The following is a 17,893-nucleotide window of genomic DNA, read 5'->3' on the forward strand; positions in this document are numbered from 1 at the left end:
TAATATTCACATAACAAGATTGCATCTTATCTCTCTAAGCAAAGAAAGTAGACGAAAGTTTGGGCAATCAAAGCAAAACCATCCAAAGCCAATGTAGCAAATACTGGATTTGTAGCCAATACAATGAAAAAGGATTTACTTATAATTTAAAATATTCATTAAAAAATATTAAATTACATAGTAAAATTGGACATTTTTATAATTTTTGAAAATTAAACGACGTTGCAAATATAAAAATAGGGGCATTTATGACCACTCAAATTTTGGTGTCAAACCACTTTTACTTCACCTTCTCTCATTATAATAATAAACATACGAGGAGTGCTAACTCGATGCTACATTGGTGATGTTAGCATCTTTCAATACTTTTATTTTTCATGAAAAATAATGGGATCAACTAGTTGCACACCATCCACTAGTAATTGCATTCCATCACTTGAAATTTTTTCTTTTTTTTACTTCATTTTCATTATTTCACTTAAAAATAAAAATGATGCACTTTTTTTTTTCTTTTTCAACTAGTCAACAAAAATCATTGTTGGTTCAATAATTTTTGTAAGAAATATTTGATCGTATAGCGAGCATGTTTACAATTTATACAAGTAGCGAATGAATCCTAAACACCATTTGCATAATGAAGAGTAATTAGAAGGTTGAAATTGAGATTATTATTATTTTTAAAGATATTTTTTAGGTTTGTGTGCAACTAACCATTTGTGGTGTGCAATTAGTCAGTCCCAAAATAAATGACCTTTTAGTATTTATATAATACCACTTTGGTAAATATTAAAAAGGTGAATTACCATTTGGTGAGCTGAAAATGAGTTATTTACAATTCCAGCTACCTGCTCATCTTAATTATCAAAACGAGAATGACAACATTTTCATTAAAAAAAATTCAGAACGGTAACAAATTCAACGGTTTTAAAGTGCCTATTTCATAGGTTCAAAGTGAAAATTTCACAGGTTTAAGGTGACTATTTCAAATTACTCACTTTAAACCTGTGAAATAGTTATACTTTAAAAACGTCCGAGTTCGTTATCGTTCACGTTTTGGTAATTAAAATGAACAGTGAGCCGGAATCGTAAATTCTTCAAAAGTTGATCACTTTATCATAAATATCCCTATAAAAAAAAGTTTATTTATTTATTTATAAAAATATTTTATTGTGTAAATCTTATTGCTTGATTCACCAAAACAAAGATTTACATTCTTGTTTTGGGTTTACGAATCTGAAAAAATCTAAAAAGTGGTCCAAAACATCGTTTGTGAAAACGAGATTCGGAACCATACAAACCATTTGAATAAATGGGTACAAAACAACTATCATAAGATTCTCAAAGTAAAAAAACTTAAATTCCTTCTAGTTACAACACTTCAATTCATTCTAATAACAACAAACACAACTAGAAACAAAGTCTTCTCTTACATGCCTCAAAGGGGAGGGAATACATGTTGTAAGAACACCCTAACTCATTAATAGTCTCCTCAATCAACTCTCCAAACATGTAATCCTCTAACATAACTCCTATTCTTCCTAATTCCCATCTTTGTTCCCAAACAGCATCCTTACACACTTCATTTACACTTTCTACCTTACCATCGCTACTCCAAAATGGCGAATCCCAACTGGTTCTCGTGACCATTGTACCGATCATACTCGAGCTTAAGTACTTGCCTTCATCATCATCATCTCCTCTTCTCCCAGATAGCTTAGGCAATGTTTCAAGTGTGATTTTGTGGAAGAAGGACAAGTTGCTAATGTCACATTCTCTTAATTTTCTGTACTTCTCTCCTGCATCATTGACAATGTTATTATTTACATAATGTTTATGGTTAATATTGGCTAAGGCAGTCAATGGATCATATCAGACCCAAAATTCAATCCATTTCAATCCGAAAATTTTGAATCTGAATCTAAGATTTGAGTTCCAATAAGGGTTCAATTTGATAACTTATCAGATTGGTTCTGGATCAACCATGTCCTGATCTAATAGGATCAAGAACCGAAACAATGTGAGAAGTTATTTAAATTATATTACGTATTTTGTTTAGATATATGAAGTTTATCTATATTTTGTACGTCAAATAGGATTTGATCCAACTGTTACCTGATTGGATTTGGATCTTAATATTGAGACTCGATGAGGGTCCAATCTGATTCATATTGAATCAGTTCCCAAACCAATCGGATGAACCCCAATCCGCTCCGAAAAAAATCCGATCGGAACATATTTTAAGAAAATTTTTTATTCTTAATTTCATATAAATAGATATAGATAAAACATTTTAGTCTTTTTGATTTTCCTCTATATTTGTAATTGGAAAGTAGATTTTTAAAAAAATTATATGATTTTATATTTTTAAATTTTTTTGAACATTGATAATATGAAAATAAGGCATGTGTTCAGATCAGATTGGATCAGTTTCAGATTAAGAATGAAATGAAACATATTAGATTCGGTTCATATATTCATTAATCCATTCGGATCGGATTGGGTACATGTTTTAAAATATTCAGATGGATATTGGAGTGGTACTGATCCGGTACTTAACCGATCCATTGCCAGTCCTAGATGCATCTTCATGATTGTTAAAACAACTCAATGACTAAAAAAAAAAATTATTTAGGCACACCAACCCTTTTGTGAAGGGTGAATCTCCATTTCGTGCGTTGAATATGACAAAATTTCAAGTTCAGTACACGATTTATTTTAACTCCTAAAACATGTTTTTCTAATGAATTTGTCACTTTTATAATCAATGAAAACACTGATAAAATACCAACGATTTTATTATATCAAAGATCTCACTGATAATTTGTCAGTGCATTCATTGATTATAAAAGTGACAATTTCACTGGAAAAACATACTTTGGGAATTAAAATGAACAGTGTATTGGATCCATAATTTTGTCATAACTTGCTCACATTCAGGGAATATCTTTTTTGAAAATAAACGGTCATTCAACTTTGCCATATGTAAAATTTGGTGTGCCAATAGAAGCTTTAAAAAAAATAAGACAAAAACAAAAAATTTGTACATTGTTTGTTACGTGTGTGTGGTGGTTGGTAGTGATACATCCCCCTAAATTGCGAGTGTCCCACAGACTCGTGATTGTCCTGCCCTTGGTGTACCTTTTGGGGTAACATGCACCTCCACGTTTTTGGTCAAATTATACATATACAAGAGAGACCCGTGTGCTTTAAAACTCATGACATACCCCTTGACCTAGGTTTTCTTCAGACACGACTATAAAATGCCCTTTGTATTCAACCTCTAATAAGCCAAAAGCCCTTGATTTTGTTTGTCAAAGAATATCTGTCTTCTTCAAGTTGTTAACTATTTTTAACATATTTAATGTTGTCTTCAATACACACAAAATTCTGTCTTATTTTTGTGGTTTAAAGGAGATATATTATTAATTAAAGATTTTTACTTTAAAATTTTTTATCTTTTAGTTGTTAACTCGTAGGATAAATTATTTTGACTATTTTAATCTCGTCTTCAATGTCTTGTAGAAATCCTTGATTTTTTTTACTCAAAATTTCATTAATCTTCTACTTCTTCAAAAGTTTTATTGTGTTTTTCAAGTTTGAAGATTGAAGACGATTTGGGCAAAGCTCAAATATAGGTCCGATCCCCTGTCTATAGGGATATCCGATTATCAAAAAAAAAAAAAAAAATGATTCAAGACAACTTTATGGTAGAAAATTAGTGATTATCTCTAATATCAACCAAAACATGGAGGGACATGTCTAAATCATAATTTATTTTTATTTTTATTTTTTTAAAACTGAGAAAGAAAGAAAAGAAGATGTTATACAACCAACTTCGTAAACATTTGTTAAGATTGATACATTTTTTAACATGCGTGTATTGGCAAACTATTTATTTTATATGGGTATTATTAATGAATTACTCAATAAAATAATTCTTAAAATAATCCTAAAGCGACTTCAAGATTGTACCTCATATCTCACTTTCCTAACGTGAGAGTGTATAGGAATCATAGATATTTTCATCGAGATACAAGTAGAAAAGCATTTATGATTCCTACACAAGTCTATGTCAAGAAAGTGAGATATAAGGTACAACTTGAGATCACTCCAGCACGAACTCTATTTCTTAAACAACAAAAGTATAAAATATCAAAATCACCAAAATATAATCTTTTAATGGAAAACTCAAATTGAAATCGAATTAGATTTGGATCCTAATATTAAGATCCAATTAAAAACCTGATCCAATTCGAACCTCATCAGTCCCATTTGGACTCAGATCCATTGACAGCCACACTAAAAAGTCAGTAATAAAGCTGTAATTTGGTGGATAAATCTACCTAATACCTAATGGTGGGCCAAAAAATAATGGGTTCCACGTGGTATATGGTCACGAGTGTATTACACGTGGCATTTTTAAAGGGCTACGTATCAAATTTTTGAAGGGACCAAGAATGTATCAAAAGAGAGATCTCAACTAAACTATCTCTTGCCTTTTAGGGCTCACCTTGTTAGCTTCCAAAGTTCTATTTGTAGGGTTCATTTATGAGTCGTCTTTTAAAGGGACTACCGAGGACACTGCATTCGACACTGAGCTGACGTGGACGTATACAGAGAATTGTTAATGCTTTTCACTCGTATCTCGAGGGAAAGAATCTATGGTTCCGTACACACCTCCACAGATTTAAATGCATTTACTAGTCACTTTAGCGTTTTTCTCATTATCCATTAATGTCCCTGGCCCTCTTTATCAACATGAATGCTGACTTTCGACCATTGGATTCTAATGGGCTTGTAACTTATCTATGGGTCTAATAATAAAGCCCATGAGGCCATGACTAAAACAAAATTTTCTCCACGTTTCACGTATTGGGAGACGAGAGTTGGTTAGTTATCCTACTCTCGATGTATGTAATTAGAAGATAGTAAGAGAGAGAGAGAGGGAGGGGGGGAGAGAGAGAGAGAGAAAAGTACCAGTTTCATCTTTAGAAGGCGAAGAAGAAGAAGAGATTTGGTCGAGCACCGAAACGGGACTCGGCTGTTCGCTGTTAACCTCCGAACATCTTTTCTCTTTCTTCGAAGAATCTCCACCGTTCATCTCACCAAAACAATCTTTACTGATCACTGAATTTGATGATCTATCTTTACTTTCGGACCATTGTTTGATCACAATAAGACTTGTTTGACCTTGACCTTGAGCTAGATCTTTGACTCCTCCCACGTGGCAATCCACCACCACTTCCTCCTTCGTGGACGATCGGACATGATCTGCAGATCGTACGGATTCAATTATCTTCTTCAATGATTTGAGATCTTCATCGCATTTCTCCAGAGCTTCTAACAGTTTCCGTCGTTTCTCTGCAGTAGATAACGGTAACGGAGATGAAGGAATCTCATTTAATCCCATTAGTTTTGCCACTACAGCTGGATGAGATTGTGATATCTGTGGAGGTTTAACGGAACTTGATAGACGGATATCTGACGGAATAGTTGGGCTTCTCTTCAAATCGGATGAGAATTTCTTGAAATCGCAATCCAGAGAAGTAGTTTTCTCAAGAACCGAAGCATTGCTTACTGTTCTTGCCGGAGATGAAATTACGTTTTTGTCCTGCTTTTCACCTGAAATTACAAAAAAGAATTCGATAATTAATTAATTAATAACAGATAGAGAGAGAAAAGAGATCGGAAAATGACGACATTGACGGAATACCTGAAGTGAGGAATTTCCGGCGTTTGTGGTATTTGGAGACGAGGTGAAAAATTCCTGACATGCAACCGATATTTTTGGATTGGTGGTTTACCGGTCTGGTTTCCCGGTGAGATGACGAAGAAGAAGACGATTTTAACAAGTTTTCTCTCATCTTCTCTCTCTCTCTCTAAAACACACGCAGAGACAAAGATGAAGGAGAGAAAGACTGTAAAAGTGGAAAGTGTTCGTTAGCGTAATAAAGAGAGGAAACAATGATGTCTCTTCTCTTTCTTTTTAATTACGAAAATGCCACTAGAAGAGACAGTGAAAATCGAATCCAAGGGCACTAGTGTTTAATTAAAGCTAGAAAATAACGGCCTTATTTGGAAGGAATTTACGGTGAAGGCTTTCGATCATATTATTTTTGTTTTATTCATAAAGCACTAATAAAAATAAAAATAAAAATAAAAGTACGTTTTATTATCTGAATCGGCTCGATTAGGAAAAAACGTGTTTTCTTTTATGGATGTTTATTGAAAAAGTGATGTTAGTTTTGTCCTTTGGTTTTAAAAGTAAAGATTTTGTTATGTTAATTTTGTAAGAGTCGTGATAGTATGACTTGTCAGGTAGCATATTCAATAGATTTTTTTGGCGCTGTTAAAATCAATGTTAGTTAATATTTATTTAAATAAAATTAATTTAATTTATTTTAAAATAATATTTAAAAGATATTTTATGATTGATGTACTTTTTTATTAAATAAAAAAAATAAGTATTTTTTATTTAAAGTATTTCTATTAATTGATATATTTTCACAGGGGAAGTATTCAGCGACCTTAAAGAGAGTTAAACATTTTTTAAGATAGGGATTATTAATTTCGGAATGAGCTGTTTTTTTTTTGTGAGGATGATTTTTATGTTGAAGAAATCATCCTTACCAAAAATCAATTCATTCCGAAACTTCTAACCCTAGTTTATAAGTTGAAGAATTGTGAACCGTCCGATTTTTATAAAATCACTTTTGATGAGGTTAGAGGTTTAGAAATGAGTTGATTTTTGGTGAGGATGATCTTCTCATCATAGAGATCAGCCTCACAAAAAATCAAATCACTCTAAAATCTCTAACCCATACATTGAAAAAATGTTTGGCTCTCTTTAGGACGTCTAAACGCCACCCTTGTCACATTGATTGAAGATTGTAAAAGTATTTTTTTGATTCTTTTTTCAAATAATTTGTAAATCTTATTTGTACTGGTCCGAATCACGAACCGATACGAAGTAAACCAATTCATGGTACGGTTTATACTGGGTTCATATACTCAAGCAAACCGTGAACCCACCGAATTTTGATTGGGTTTGACGAATCCACCAATTTGGTCGGTGAACCAAATATTTTTTTAATTAAATTTTATTTTATTTTTATTGTTTATATTTAAATTTTAGATTGTTTTACTAATTTATTTTTATTCAACTTAGAATTTTTTAATATTATAATTGTAATTATAACTTGTGTAGATACACTGGCTTCGAAATCTTTGGAGAGGTTTTGAGCTCATTTATATGAGTTTAAGAGTCACTACCATTCAATTAAAGTGTGAATGGACATTATAAAAGGTTCTTAAAATTCTGTTTTGTTGGCTTGTAGTGACTCACATATTTAAAAGATAAGGGAAAATGGTTCACCTAGATATCTAAGGTAAGGAGGTTCGGCTAAGGGACAAGAAAGGTGTTAGGCACCTTGTCCCTCCCATCCTAAGATGGTTACCAATAGATGACCAAATGGTGTGATTATAAAACCTCTTTTTGGATTTTGAGAATAAGGAAATTATAGAGAAATGTTAAGAAAAATTAACTATAGTTTAACTATAGAAAATGAACAAATTAAGATAATAAGTAAGCCAAAAACAAAAGAAGGTGCTTGCTATAATTTTTTATGAGCTTGAGACTTTAATGAAAACCTACATAGATCTTATCATTTGGAGTCATAAAGCTTCAAAACAATTTTATATGCTCCTTAAGGAGATTTTATTTATTGGTTTAATCCTTTGGTGAGGTTCATGATTTGAATCACACCATATATGAATCAAGACTACATGCATAAGATTTTCTCAATTTTTGGACTATTTGTGTTAGCTATAAAGGTTGAATATAGGTTCATAGGGACTCACACTCTTGCTTGTAACTATTTTAGAAGTGACTGTGTGCAAAATGTATGCATATGATGGACTTATCAAGAGAAGATTACTTTCGATGAGGATTTACTCTCTAGCTCTATTGCCTCAAAGAAGGTAACATAAGAAAAAATATTATTATAGAAAACTTAAAGTGCAAGTAAAGTAAAAAAAAAATACAACATCTACACTATGAATTTAAATTGCATGAAAATAGATAAAGAAAGTAAAACAATATGATATAATGTTCTTAAGGAGCTTATTGAGGACTTATTGAGGAATATTACATTTAAGAGTGATTATTCTATCTTCCCAAGCCTCTAAACTAGAAATTTAAAAAACTACATTAAAAAGCAAACAAGTAAACTAAGTAAGAAAAGTGCTTGAAAGTAAAGAAGAGGGAAGAGTGAGAAGATGAGGATTAAAAAGGGGAAGTTTGGAGGATTTAGCCCATCTTGGTCTTCTTCTTTTTAGTTTGTTCTTCTAGAGATTTTTATAAAGGCTTTCCGAGAATAAGAAGGCTTAGAGAGATTTGAGAGAGTTTTGATAGAATTTTAGATCAGCAAATGAACTCCTTCTTCTCTTACCTTGGAAAAGTCTTTTATTTATAAGATTTTAGAAGACTCTTGAGAATAAACTTGTCCTAAATCATAAGTTTTCCAATATTTTCAATAAAATCTCTAGAGAAAAATCAAATTACTTATCATTTCCTTGGATTTGATGGTCTTTTACTCACTTATAAGTCTCACCAGTCATGTTGATCAAGAGGATAAGATTATAAAAAGTCATAGTTTCTAGATAATTCTTTGAGGAGGGTAAAAGAGTCTTAGGCCATTAGCTTTAAGTTAAATCCTAGAGAACCAGACTAGATGACATGTAAATATGAACTTGAATTTTGGTTATTAAGATCATCTAGTCTAACTAATTCTCTAACAACCTAAGGTTAAGAATGTCTTTATTCATAAGTTCTAGAGAATTCTTTGAGTTGGGCAAAGTTGTCAAAACTCATTGAACTTGGTTTAATTACATTGTCCATTCTTAGATTGAGGATAAACTTGGAGAATATATGGGTAATCTACCTTGGTTTAGTTTTAACAAGATGCGGTTTATGTAATAATTACACTTATGTGGGGATCAATTTGATCAAGGGTCTTTGTTGGAAGAATATGAAAATTACAAGAAGACCATGATAGTAGGTTTATTAAAGAATTAAAGAATAGGCAAAAAAGTAAAATGAAAAGACTTTTCATTAAAAAATGGGTTAAAGGGTAATTATTCTTAACCAAATTTGAATACACATGTATTTGTAATAGAATTGGCCTTTGTTGACCCAAGGCCTGAACAAAAATTATGTCTGGTCGTGGGTCACTCTTAGACTAAGAAAAATTTATGCATGGTTATGGGTCATCCCCATACCAGGTAAAAAATTATGCATTTTTCCCAGAAATGATTTTTAGGCCTTGCGATTGCTCGAAAATGTGATTTTTGAACCCTCCTGAAATTTTCTTAAGTCAAGCCACCTTTTCGGAAGGTGTTTGGTGCTCTCATGCTCGGTCTAAGCAAAAATTGAGTGTTTATAACTTGTATACTTGAATTATATATATGCACAAGCGAATCAAGTTAACGAAGCTATCCAGGAAATCGAAGAGATCTCAAAAACGAATTTTCTCTACCTACCCCTACGAACCGGGTTCATTTTAAATTGGCGAACTATGAATTCCAAACCGATCGAATTAATGAACCAGGTAAGATAGATTTGGATTGAGTTTTGACCTTGGAATATTGTTTTAAAAATCAAACTGATAGTTTATCCAATTGGGTCTAACGGATTCTTTTAATAAAAATCAGTTAGCTTAAATGAATCATAAGTTTTTGGGTAATTATAAAAGCACCCCACGAATTAATAAGGGCAACTCACACTTAACTGAATTGTTTTGTCTTATACGGGTTAAAAGTTTTGGAATGAGATGATTTTTGGTGAGGACGATCTCTATGATGAGGAGATCATCCTTACAAAAAATTAGTCCATTCTGAAATTTCTAACCTTATCAAAATAAGTTTAAGAATTGTAAATTGTCCAATTTTTTTGTAAACCAGTTTTGATGGGTTTAGAAGTTTCGGAATAAGCTGAGTTGTTGTAAGGATGATATCCTCATCATAGAGATCATCCTCATAAAAAATCAGCTCATTCTAAAACTTTTAATCCATATAAGATAAAAGAATTCGGTTATAGTGTGGGTTGTCCTTGTTAATTCGTGAAGTGCTTTTATAATTACTCTAAGTCTTTTTTTATTTTTTATTTTTAAAGATTTATATTTAGCTAAAAAATAAAAGATAATAAAGTTTGAAAAAGTACACATATTATTAAATTCTTAGTCAATGCAAATTGGTCCAACTAGATTGAACTGGGGTCCAAACAACACAATTGGACCGATTTGAGAAATTTTCAATCCAATCATCGGTTAGGTTTCTTTAGGTTACCTAATTCCATGACTTTTTGTTTTTGTACATTTTTACACTCTTTAAGAATCTAAATACAAGGGAGTATTTGACCCTTCTTAAAAATTAATAATAAGGGTAAATTACACTTTGACTCCTGTGATTTATCATAATTCCATGTTGACCCCTTAACATTTTGATAATTCCACTTACCTCTCCTTTCACAAATTGTGTTAAACTTTAGATGTTATTTTACCCTCTCATTTTATACTTTTTATTTTTATTTTTATTTATTTTTAATATATACAAAAGAATTAATTTTTAAAACTATAATATATCCTCATCTAATGATTAACTATTAAACCCATTTTTTCACAGAGATATATTTGTTTATAAAAAAGAATAACATTTTCAAAAGGGTAAAATGATCATTATTAAAAAGTTTAAAAAAAAAATCATTTTTGGACTGTTTGTTTGAGAACAAGTAGATGGAAGGGTGGGCATAAGTGAACTCCTTAGATAACTATAGGGGGAGGTAAGTGAAATTGTCCAAATGTTAGGGGTCAACATAGAATTATGCCAAATCATATAAGGGGGTGAAAGTGTAATTTACCTTATTAATAAAACTCAGAATAGCCTTACCAATTGCCCTTGGGCTCACCTTGTGGCATCTAAAAACATGATTCAATACGTTAGGGTGGGGTAAGTGAACCCGTTAGATATCTATAGGGGAGGTAACTGAAATTGTCCAAACGTTAAGGTGTCAACATAGAATTATTCCAAATCACAAGGGGTGAAAGTGTAATTTACCTATTAATAAAAGTCCGACTAGCCTTACTAATTATCCTTAGGCTCACCTTGTGGCATTCAAAAACATGATTTGATGCTTCAGGATTGTAGAGGATAAAATTTTATGAATTTAAAAAAAAATTCACCATTGAATTTTAATTTTAAATTTAGGAATCTGTAGAAATACAATAGCCGTCCATTTTAAAAAACTTGGATGAAGCCAAAATAAATTTTGATTTTTGTTTTTATTTTTTGGATTTGAATTTTTTCATGAAATCTAGAGGGTTGTAGTGTTGGATTGCCAATGTGGTAATCCACTTTAACAAAATGACCCTTCGTAAGATTTAAAATCTTACTATATTAATAAGAAAAGTGTTTTTCGATTAATAATCCAACTTGTTCAATTAATATTAGGCATTTGATTTGAGTGATCCAGGTGTCAAAATGGGGGGATGTGGAGTAAGATAAAATGAGTAACTCGTAAAGTAGAGGAAGTGCAGTCTTTGAGGGTGCCCTTTTCTTGGGGTTTGGACATCATTCTTTAGTGTTTTGATGATGGGATGGCGATGATATGGTCTCTGCAAAAGCTGCAATATGAAACATCATTCTCAAACCAAGGTTTGCTTCTGTCTTGCCTTCCAAAAAGAGATGGAGAGAAATGTCTTTTGCTTTTAAAGGTACACTTTCTCCACTAAGGGCAAGAAGGGGTTCATAATATGCCCTTAAAAAAGAGAAGGGAGGGGGAGGAAGGAAGAGGAAGGGACCTAATGGAAATAATTACCCATCACATTTAATCATAGTTTCCTTACTTCATTCAATGTTTTTAAAATTTATAGAGTCAACTTAATTTGATATTTTCGAGGTATGTCAACTCATAACTTGATGAAACCAACTTGGATTATCAGTAAATTAACTCGTCAAATTAGTTGAATTAATACGAAAATGTACCAAGTCAGGTAAAAAATGCGACCAAGTTATATATATAATAGAGTTTGTCTTTGCAGGAAATCCTTATTGGGGGTTAAAGGGATAAAAGAGAAAAAAAATAAAAAAAATGATAAAATTAGAAGGTAGAGTCGTGCTGGAGTGACATTGGGTGAAAAGCATCTATGGCTCCGTACATATTTCCATACCAATAATGTGTGAATTGACAATGTCTCACAACTATAGTTGGAGTAGGACCTAAGGTAAACCTAATTTTAATGAGTTTAATAACTCAGTGTTGGTGAGATTTGAATCAAGGTCTCTGGTATCATCACCCAAAGACTTTACCAACTAAGCTAGCTTGCACTTGGTTGTGTTGTATTATATTGATATTTATTTATTTTTATGGATGACAAAAACTAAATGAAATATTTTAGTGTAAAATAACCAACTCTTGATTTTGAAGTCTCACATTGCTTAAATGACAATTGGATAAATTTATAGTAGGACAAGAACTATAATAATTATATACATTTAGGCCCACACGTCGAGCCAATCATAGGCCGTGGATCAACATTTGGGCTTTGCGTGCTGCTCTCACATTGCTTACAGTACAATCGAAGTTCATACAATCCTATAGATCTCAATAGCGACGGCAAACAGAAAGAACCACACTACTGTCACTGTCTTCAGGCACACTTCCTACGCTTACCACACACCAATGTTCTTGCAGCACACCCCCTTGGGACAATACTATTTTAGTTGGCGCTTTTTATGAAAATTTGGTATGGCAATAAAATTTTATTATTATTATTATTATTATTATTATTATGTTATAACTCATCCGAGTTGATAAATGAGTTTTTGAGTTGATTCGGAATCGATGGAAGCATAAGGTGAGCCACTCATGTGAGTATTAGTTACTTGAGGGATTTAAATGCTGTAAATGCAAGTATGGGATGTAGTAAGGCTGTAAGGTGCTTTTGTGCCCTAAAATCTAGGATGGGCCTCGTCCAAGTAGGATGGGGTGTGAGTAATAAGTTCATCCCTGGATTTGAATCATTTATTGTCCGTAAGATTCACATCACACAAATCCCAACAATCAAATTATGGAGATAAATGTTTAAAAATCTCATTTTAATATTATTTTTTCGGGCAAGAGAAAAATCGAGAAGGACACTTGATACATTCCAAAGTATTTCGAGACAATTTGAACATTCAATGTTTTCTACCAATCTCAACAAAAATAATCCGAAATGCCATAAAACTTTGAATCATAATAGAGATTGAAGGGACTCTTAGGTGTCCTTTTAAATAGACGCTAAATAGAAATTTGACTAGAAGTGTTCATTTATAGATAACTAAATCTTGGGGCCACTCTCCAGAGTCTAGTGGACCTTTGACTCAACCTGTTGCATGTAGGACTTTCTGAGGGAGTGGTGCGTGTGACCGTGGATTAGTCCCACCTGAAGCATGGGGATACCCACGATATTATAAAAAAAAACCCTAATCTTTGTGTCCATTCATGGATAATTAAATAGTTATCCATTCATTCATAATCAAATATATACAATGTCCATTCACAAGTTTTTTTTATTAAAACATATAGAACTCAATAGTTTATGGGTTTATCAAATTTGTTGTGTCTTTGAGAAAGTGTGAATTACCATTTCGTGAGCTGAATTTGATGAATTCAAAATTCTGGCTTACTATTCATTTTAATTACCAAAATGTGAATGATATCGAATTCAGAGGTTTAAAGTGATTATTTTGCAGGTTTATAGGGAAACTTGCAAGATAGTCACTTTAAACCTCCGAAATTGTCACTTTAAAACCTTTGAATTCATTTCCGTTCAAATTTTGGTAATTAAAATGAACAGAGAGCCAAAATCATAAATTCATCAAAAGTTGATCTTTTTTTTGTAAATATCCCTTGATATGCCAATGAGATATGCGGTTTATTTGAATATTAAGAACATTTCTGATTTGTGAATTTTAGAATATGTAAAGGAGAGGGGGAATAGGTAGTTGTGATAATACAAGGTATGTTATAGAACAAGTGAAACTTTCCTAATTAGCATAGTAAGATTTTAAGCCTCATTAAGGGTCCTTTGCTCAAATGGATTACTACATAAGCAATCCAACACCCCAGCCTTATAAATTCATCCAAAAACTTAGATCCATTTAAAAAAAAAAAAAATTAATTTCCATTGAGCTTGATCAAGGTTTTGAAAATGGGCAGCTACCGAACTTCCCCTTAACTCCAAAACTTAAAATTAAACTTCAACGGTGATATATATATATATATAATATATATATATTGGATTTTTTTTTAAGTTAATAAAATTTTATCCTCTACAACCCTGAAGCATCGGACCATATTTTGGATGCCAAAAGGTGAGCCAAAGGACCCTTAATAAGGATGAAATCCTTACTAACTTAGTTAGGCTGGTCAGACTCTAAGAACAATTAGACTTAGTTGGACTATTAGATGTAATTTTCCCCCTAAGCTATTTGCTTTTGTTTGACAAGAGATTTCTTTGGAACTAAAAGAAGGGAAAATTATCCGTCATGAATTTTAAAAGAGTCGTGATAATATGATTTGCCAAGTGACATACTCAATTGACTCCCTGACATGGACAAGTTTGGGAACCATAGATTTGTATGCCTCAAGAGACACGATTCCCTCGAGATACACTTTTTTATGAGGAAGTGCAATCATGTATCCTTAGGCGTATAAATCTATGGTTTCTGAACTTGTCGCGTTAGGGAGTCGATTGAGTATGCCACCTGACAAGTCATACACTACGTGAAAATTGAAAAATTCTACATGAAAATTTGACAGGCCAAAGCCCATAAAGTTTAGAAACCAAAATTCAACGGCCTAAGGCCATCATAATTTGTGATGTTCCCAAGATTTGACGACCTAAAGTCATTGAATTTCTCTCACCCTTTATTAATTTAACGGTTTCAACCCGTCAGAAGAAAAAATTCGACAATGAAAAATTTGATGTCATGATTCATCAAATTTTGCGAAATTCGAGTCTTGGAACTAATCTAATAAGAATCAGATCAGATCATTTTTAGATTGGATTGTTCATCAAATATCGATAGTAGGATCCAATCCCCGACCCAATAATAGTCGGATCAAATCTAATATGATACGCAAACAATAAATAAACTTTATATACTTAAACAAAGTAACCCAAGGGCAATTTCGATCCGATAAGCGATTAATGCCCGTAAGTCATGAGTTCGTTACTCAATACGAGCATTAATTCCTCAAGGACCACCCGCAAGGGTGCATTCCCACTTACCTAATACCAGGATTTTACCCAAGTGTGGGGCAACTTAAGAGTGTAAATTTTTTTTGTGAGGGCAATAGTTACTGATTTATTTATTCACTATTGTTATATGTCATAAAAGTTCATTAATTCCTAGTAAATTTAAAAATTCTTAATTTGCCCATGCTTGGTGCATGGGATATACGGGCGTTGCACCTGCCCCGAGACTAGTCCTTGAATTAGACCATGATCTATGGATTGGGCAAAGCCCAAATATGAGCCATGTTTCCTATCTACATGAATACCCGATTATTAAAATTTCTAACCCCATTAAAAGTGGTTTACAAAAAACTGTTGTCACATGAACCATCCCCTATATGTATAACAAAGTATATATTATAATTAACATACTTCCCCACATTTTATCAAATTGAGACATAGTTGATCCAAAATAGGTCCAATAGATCATCAAATCAGATACTTATTAGATCGAAATCCAAATCCTTGTACCATACCCAAAATTATCAGATCGAGAAAAAAAAAATTCAAATTTTGGGTCTGATCCAATCCATCGACAACCTTATTTACTTATCTCAAAAATCAAGGTGAATATACAAATTAACAATATAGTTCACTTAAAGTTATGTAAGAACCCAAAGTAAGCAATGATAAAGGGAGGCAAAACTAAGCATAAATGTGTTAGGTGATGATTTCCCTTAGGTGTATGTCCTTTCTTTGGTTTTTTCTTCTTTTTTTCTTTTGTTTTAAGGGCACCTAATAAGGTCCCCCCTCCCACTCCTACTCTTAAAAGTGGTGAAGGGTGCCTTTAAAAGCTGAGGTCTCTTCATCTTTAGAATGGTAGCAAATATTTGAGGAAGGACAATTACACATTTTGCAGCTTTTTGCAGACTATATGCCTACCTCCTTCCACCACCCATGCCCATCACACTACAACACTAAAGGATGTTTGCAACCAAATAAAGGTAAAAACAACAACAAAGAGTGTTGATCCTCTACTACTGGAGTTTAGTAGTCTTATCGTATTCCGGGTCTGATGTTATAACCTATGTTGGATCAACTTTGGATCAACTATGAACAAATTTGATTGTATATCAAATTAGATTTGATCCGATTTTTAATGGATCAGGTTTGGATCAGACTATCTGAAACCAATAAATAAGAAAAAAAACCAATCATTCTAATTGGATTGGACTCCAGGTCTACCTTATAGTTATCGAATTTGTACTAAATGGGTCCCAATCCAATCCGTATCTGATCCATTGGCAGCCTACATTATGTCCTAAAATATATAATATTTTAATATATTTTGGAAGAAAAAAACCGAGCTCAAGCTAAAATTTTAAGGGAATTGAACCTGACGTGAATCGAACACGCAACCTTCTGATCTGGAGTCAGACGCGCTACCATTGCGCCACAGATCCCTCTTTATACTTAAACGCATAAATTATTTATTATTTAAATCAATAATCGACCCACCCTCACAGCTATGCCATGCCCTTAAGAAATTAAGAGTAATCGATTTTGTAGATGGATCCACTTAATCGATGAAACTATGTTCCTTTTTGCAGATTAATAAAAGAACACATATGACAAAAAGATTGAAATGACAATAATTACATCCTATTATTGCAACAACATATACAATTTGTTTTCCCAAAAAAGAAAAAGAAAAAAACAAAGGTGAATAAATCATCCAAATACGACCAAATGTTATATAAACTTTGTTAATCTTGCAGATTTGTTTTAGTTCTTCAACCTAGCATATCAATTGGTGACATAATTTAATTTGGTGAAATTAAGATAAGAGTTTATTGGGTTAATGAATTCAAAAACGGTTAACAAACCCCGAGGAGGTGGCTCAATGGCAATCTCGAATCCAATAAGTGGTGAGAGTCCATAGGTTTTGTGTTCGATACCTAATATGAGCAATATTTCCTCAGGGCCACCTGCGAGTGCGTTCCCTCACTTACTTAGTGTGTGTGATGTGCGGGCATTGCACGTGCCCGGGGGAGAGTCCCATATGTCTTGATTCCGGCCCTGGCTCATCTGATCCTCCTAATTGTTATGAACTAAGCCAAGATGTTAATTGACTTTTTTTATAAAAGAAATTTTTTTTGCACTATGGAATTGTGAATTTGTGATAGGTACACAATCAGTCAACCATAATCACAATTATTCAGATTCTTTTAAGTCTTAAATGCGAGTTACACTGAGCTGCATAGATCAATCTGAACAGTCCAAAGCCACAATTAGTCCTTCATGTGATGAGAATCCTACTACTTTACAAATAAAGTTCACCACCCTCACAGATGAAATATCAAGTAACTTCAATCTGTAAAACAGGCTCTCTTTTTTTCCTTTTTTTTCATAATCCTTCCAATATTTGTTTCATCAATCGTGATCTTACATTCCATTTTGCTCAGAGTTACATTTTCTATCGTTGAAAATAAATCTGAATCCATTTTCAATATCTCAATCAATGGTTCTCGTTCTTGTTGGAAGAAACTTGTCCAAAGGATTCAGTATTGGCTAAACAAATCTTACTGTACCATTCCATTTTCGCAAGAGCCACG

At 32.7% G+C, this 17,893-nt stretch overlaps 1 protein-coding gene and 1 non-coding gene across 2 annotated transcripts; both read right to left on the reverse strand.

Annotated features, from left to right (window-relative positions):
* Positions 1–1,342: 1,342 nt before the first annotated feature.
* Positions 1,343–5,982, reverse strand: LOC147400616 (uncharacterized). Its single transcript, XM_086446374.1, has 3 exons — positions 5,714–5,982; positions 4,978–5,622; positions 1,343–1,796 (listed from the first exon to the last, which is right to left on the reverse strand). Exons 1-3 carry the CDS (start codon positions 5,862–5,864, stop codon positions 1,408–1,410), a joined length of 1,185 nt encoding a protein of 394 aa, XP_086302500.1. The 5' UTR covers positions 5,865–5,982; the 3' UTR covers positions 1,343–1,407.
* Positions 5,983–16,669: 10,687 nt separating this feature from the next.
* TRNAW-CCA (transfer RNA tryptophan (anticodon CCA)) lies at positions 16,670–16,741 on the reverse strand. The gene has a single exon. It is a non-coding gene; the product is annotated as a tRNA-Trp (tRNA).
* Between the last annotated feature and the right edge of the window lie 1,152 nt (positions 16,742–17,893).

The sequence above is a fragment of the Akebia trifoliata genome, chromosome 6 (assembly GCF_017979445.1).
Source record: "Akebia trifoliata isolate Shusen 1 chromosome 6, ASM1797944v1, whole genome shotgun sequence".
NCBI lineage: Eukaryota > Viridiplantae > Streptophyta > Magnoliopsida > Ranunculales > Lardizabalaceae > Akebia > Akebia trifoliata.

Excerpts from the sequence above, each read along its gene's own strand:
- LOC147400616 (XM_086446374.1), bottom strand. The coding sequence starts at position 5,864 with ATGAGAGAAAACTTGTTAAAATCGTCTTCTTCTTCGTCATCTCACCGG. Across the intron at positions 5,623-5,713 it reads CCGGAAATTCCTCACTTCAG|GTGAAAAGCAGGACAAAAAC; the intron begins GTATTCCGTCAA and ends TTGTAATTTCAG. Across the intron at positions 1,797-4,977 it reads GCCTTCTAAAGATGAAACTG|GAGAGAAGTACAGAAAATTA; the intron begins GTACTTTTCTCT and ends TCAATGATGCAG.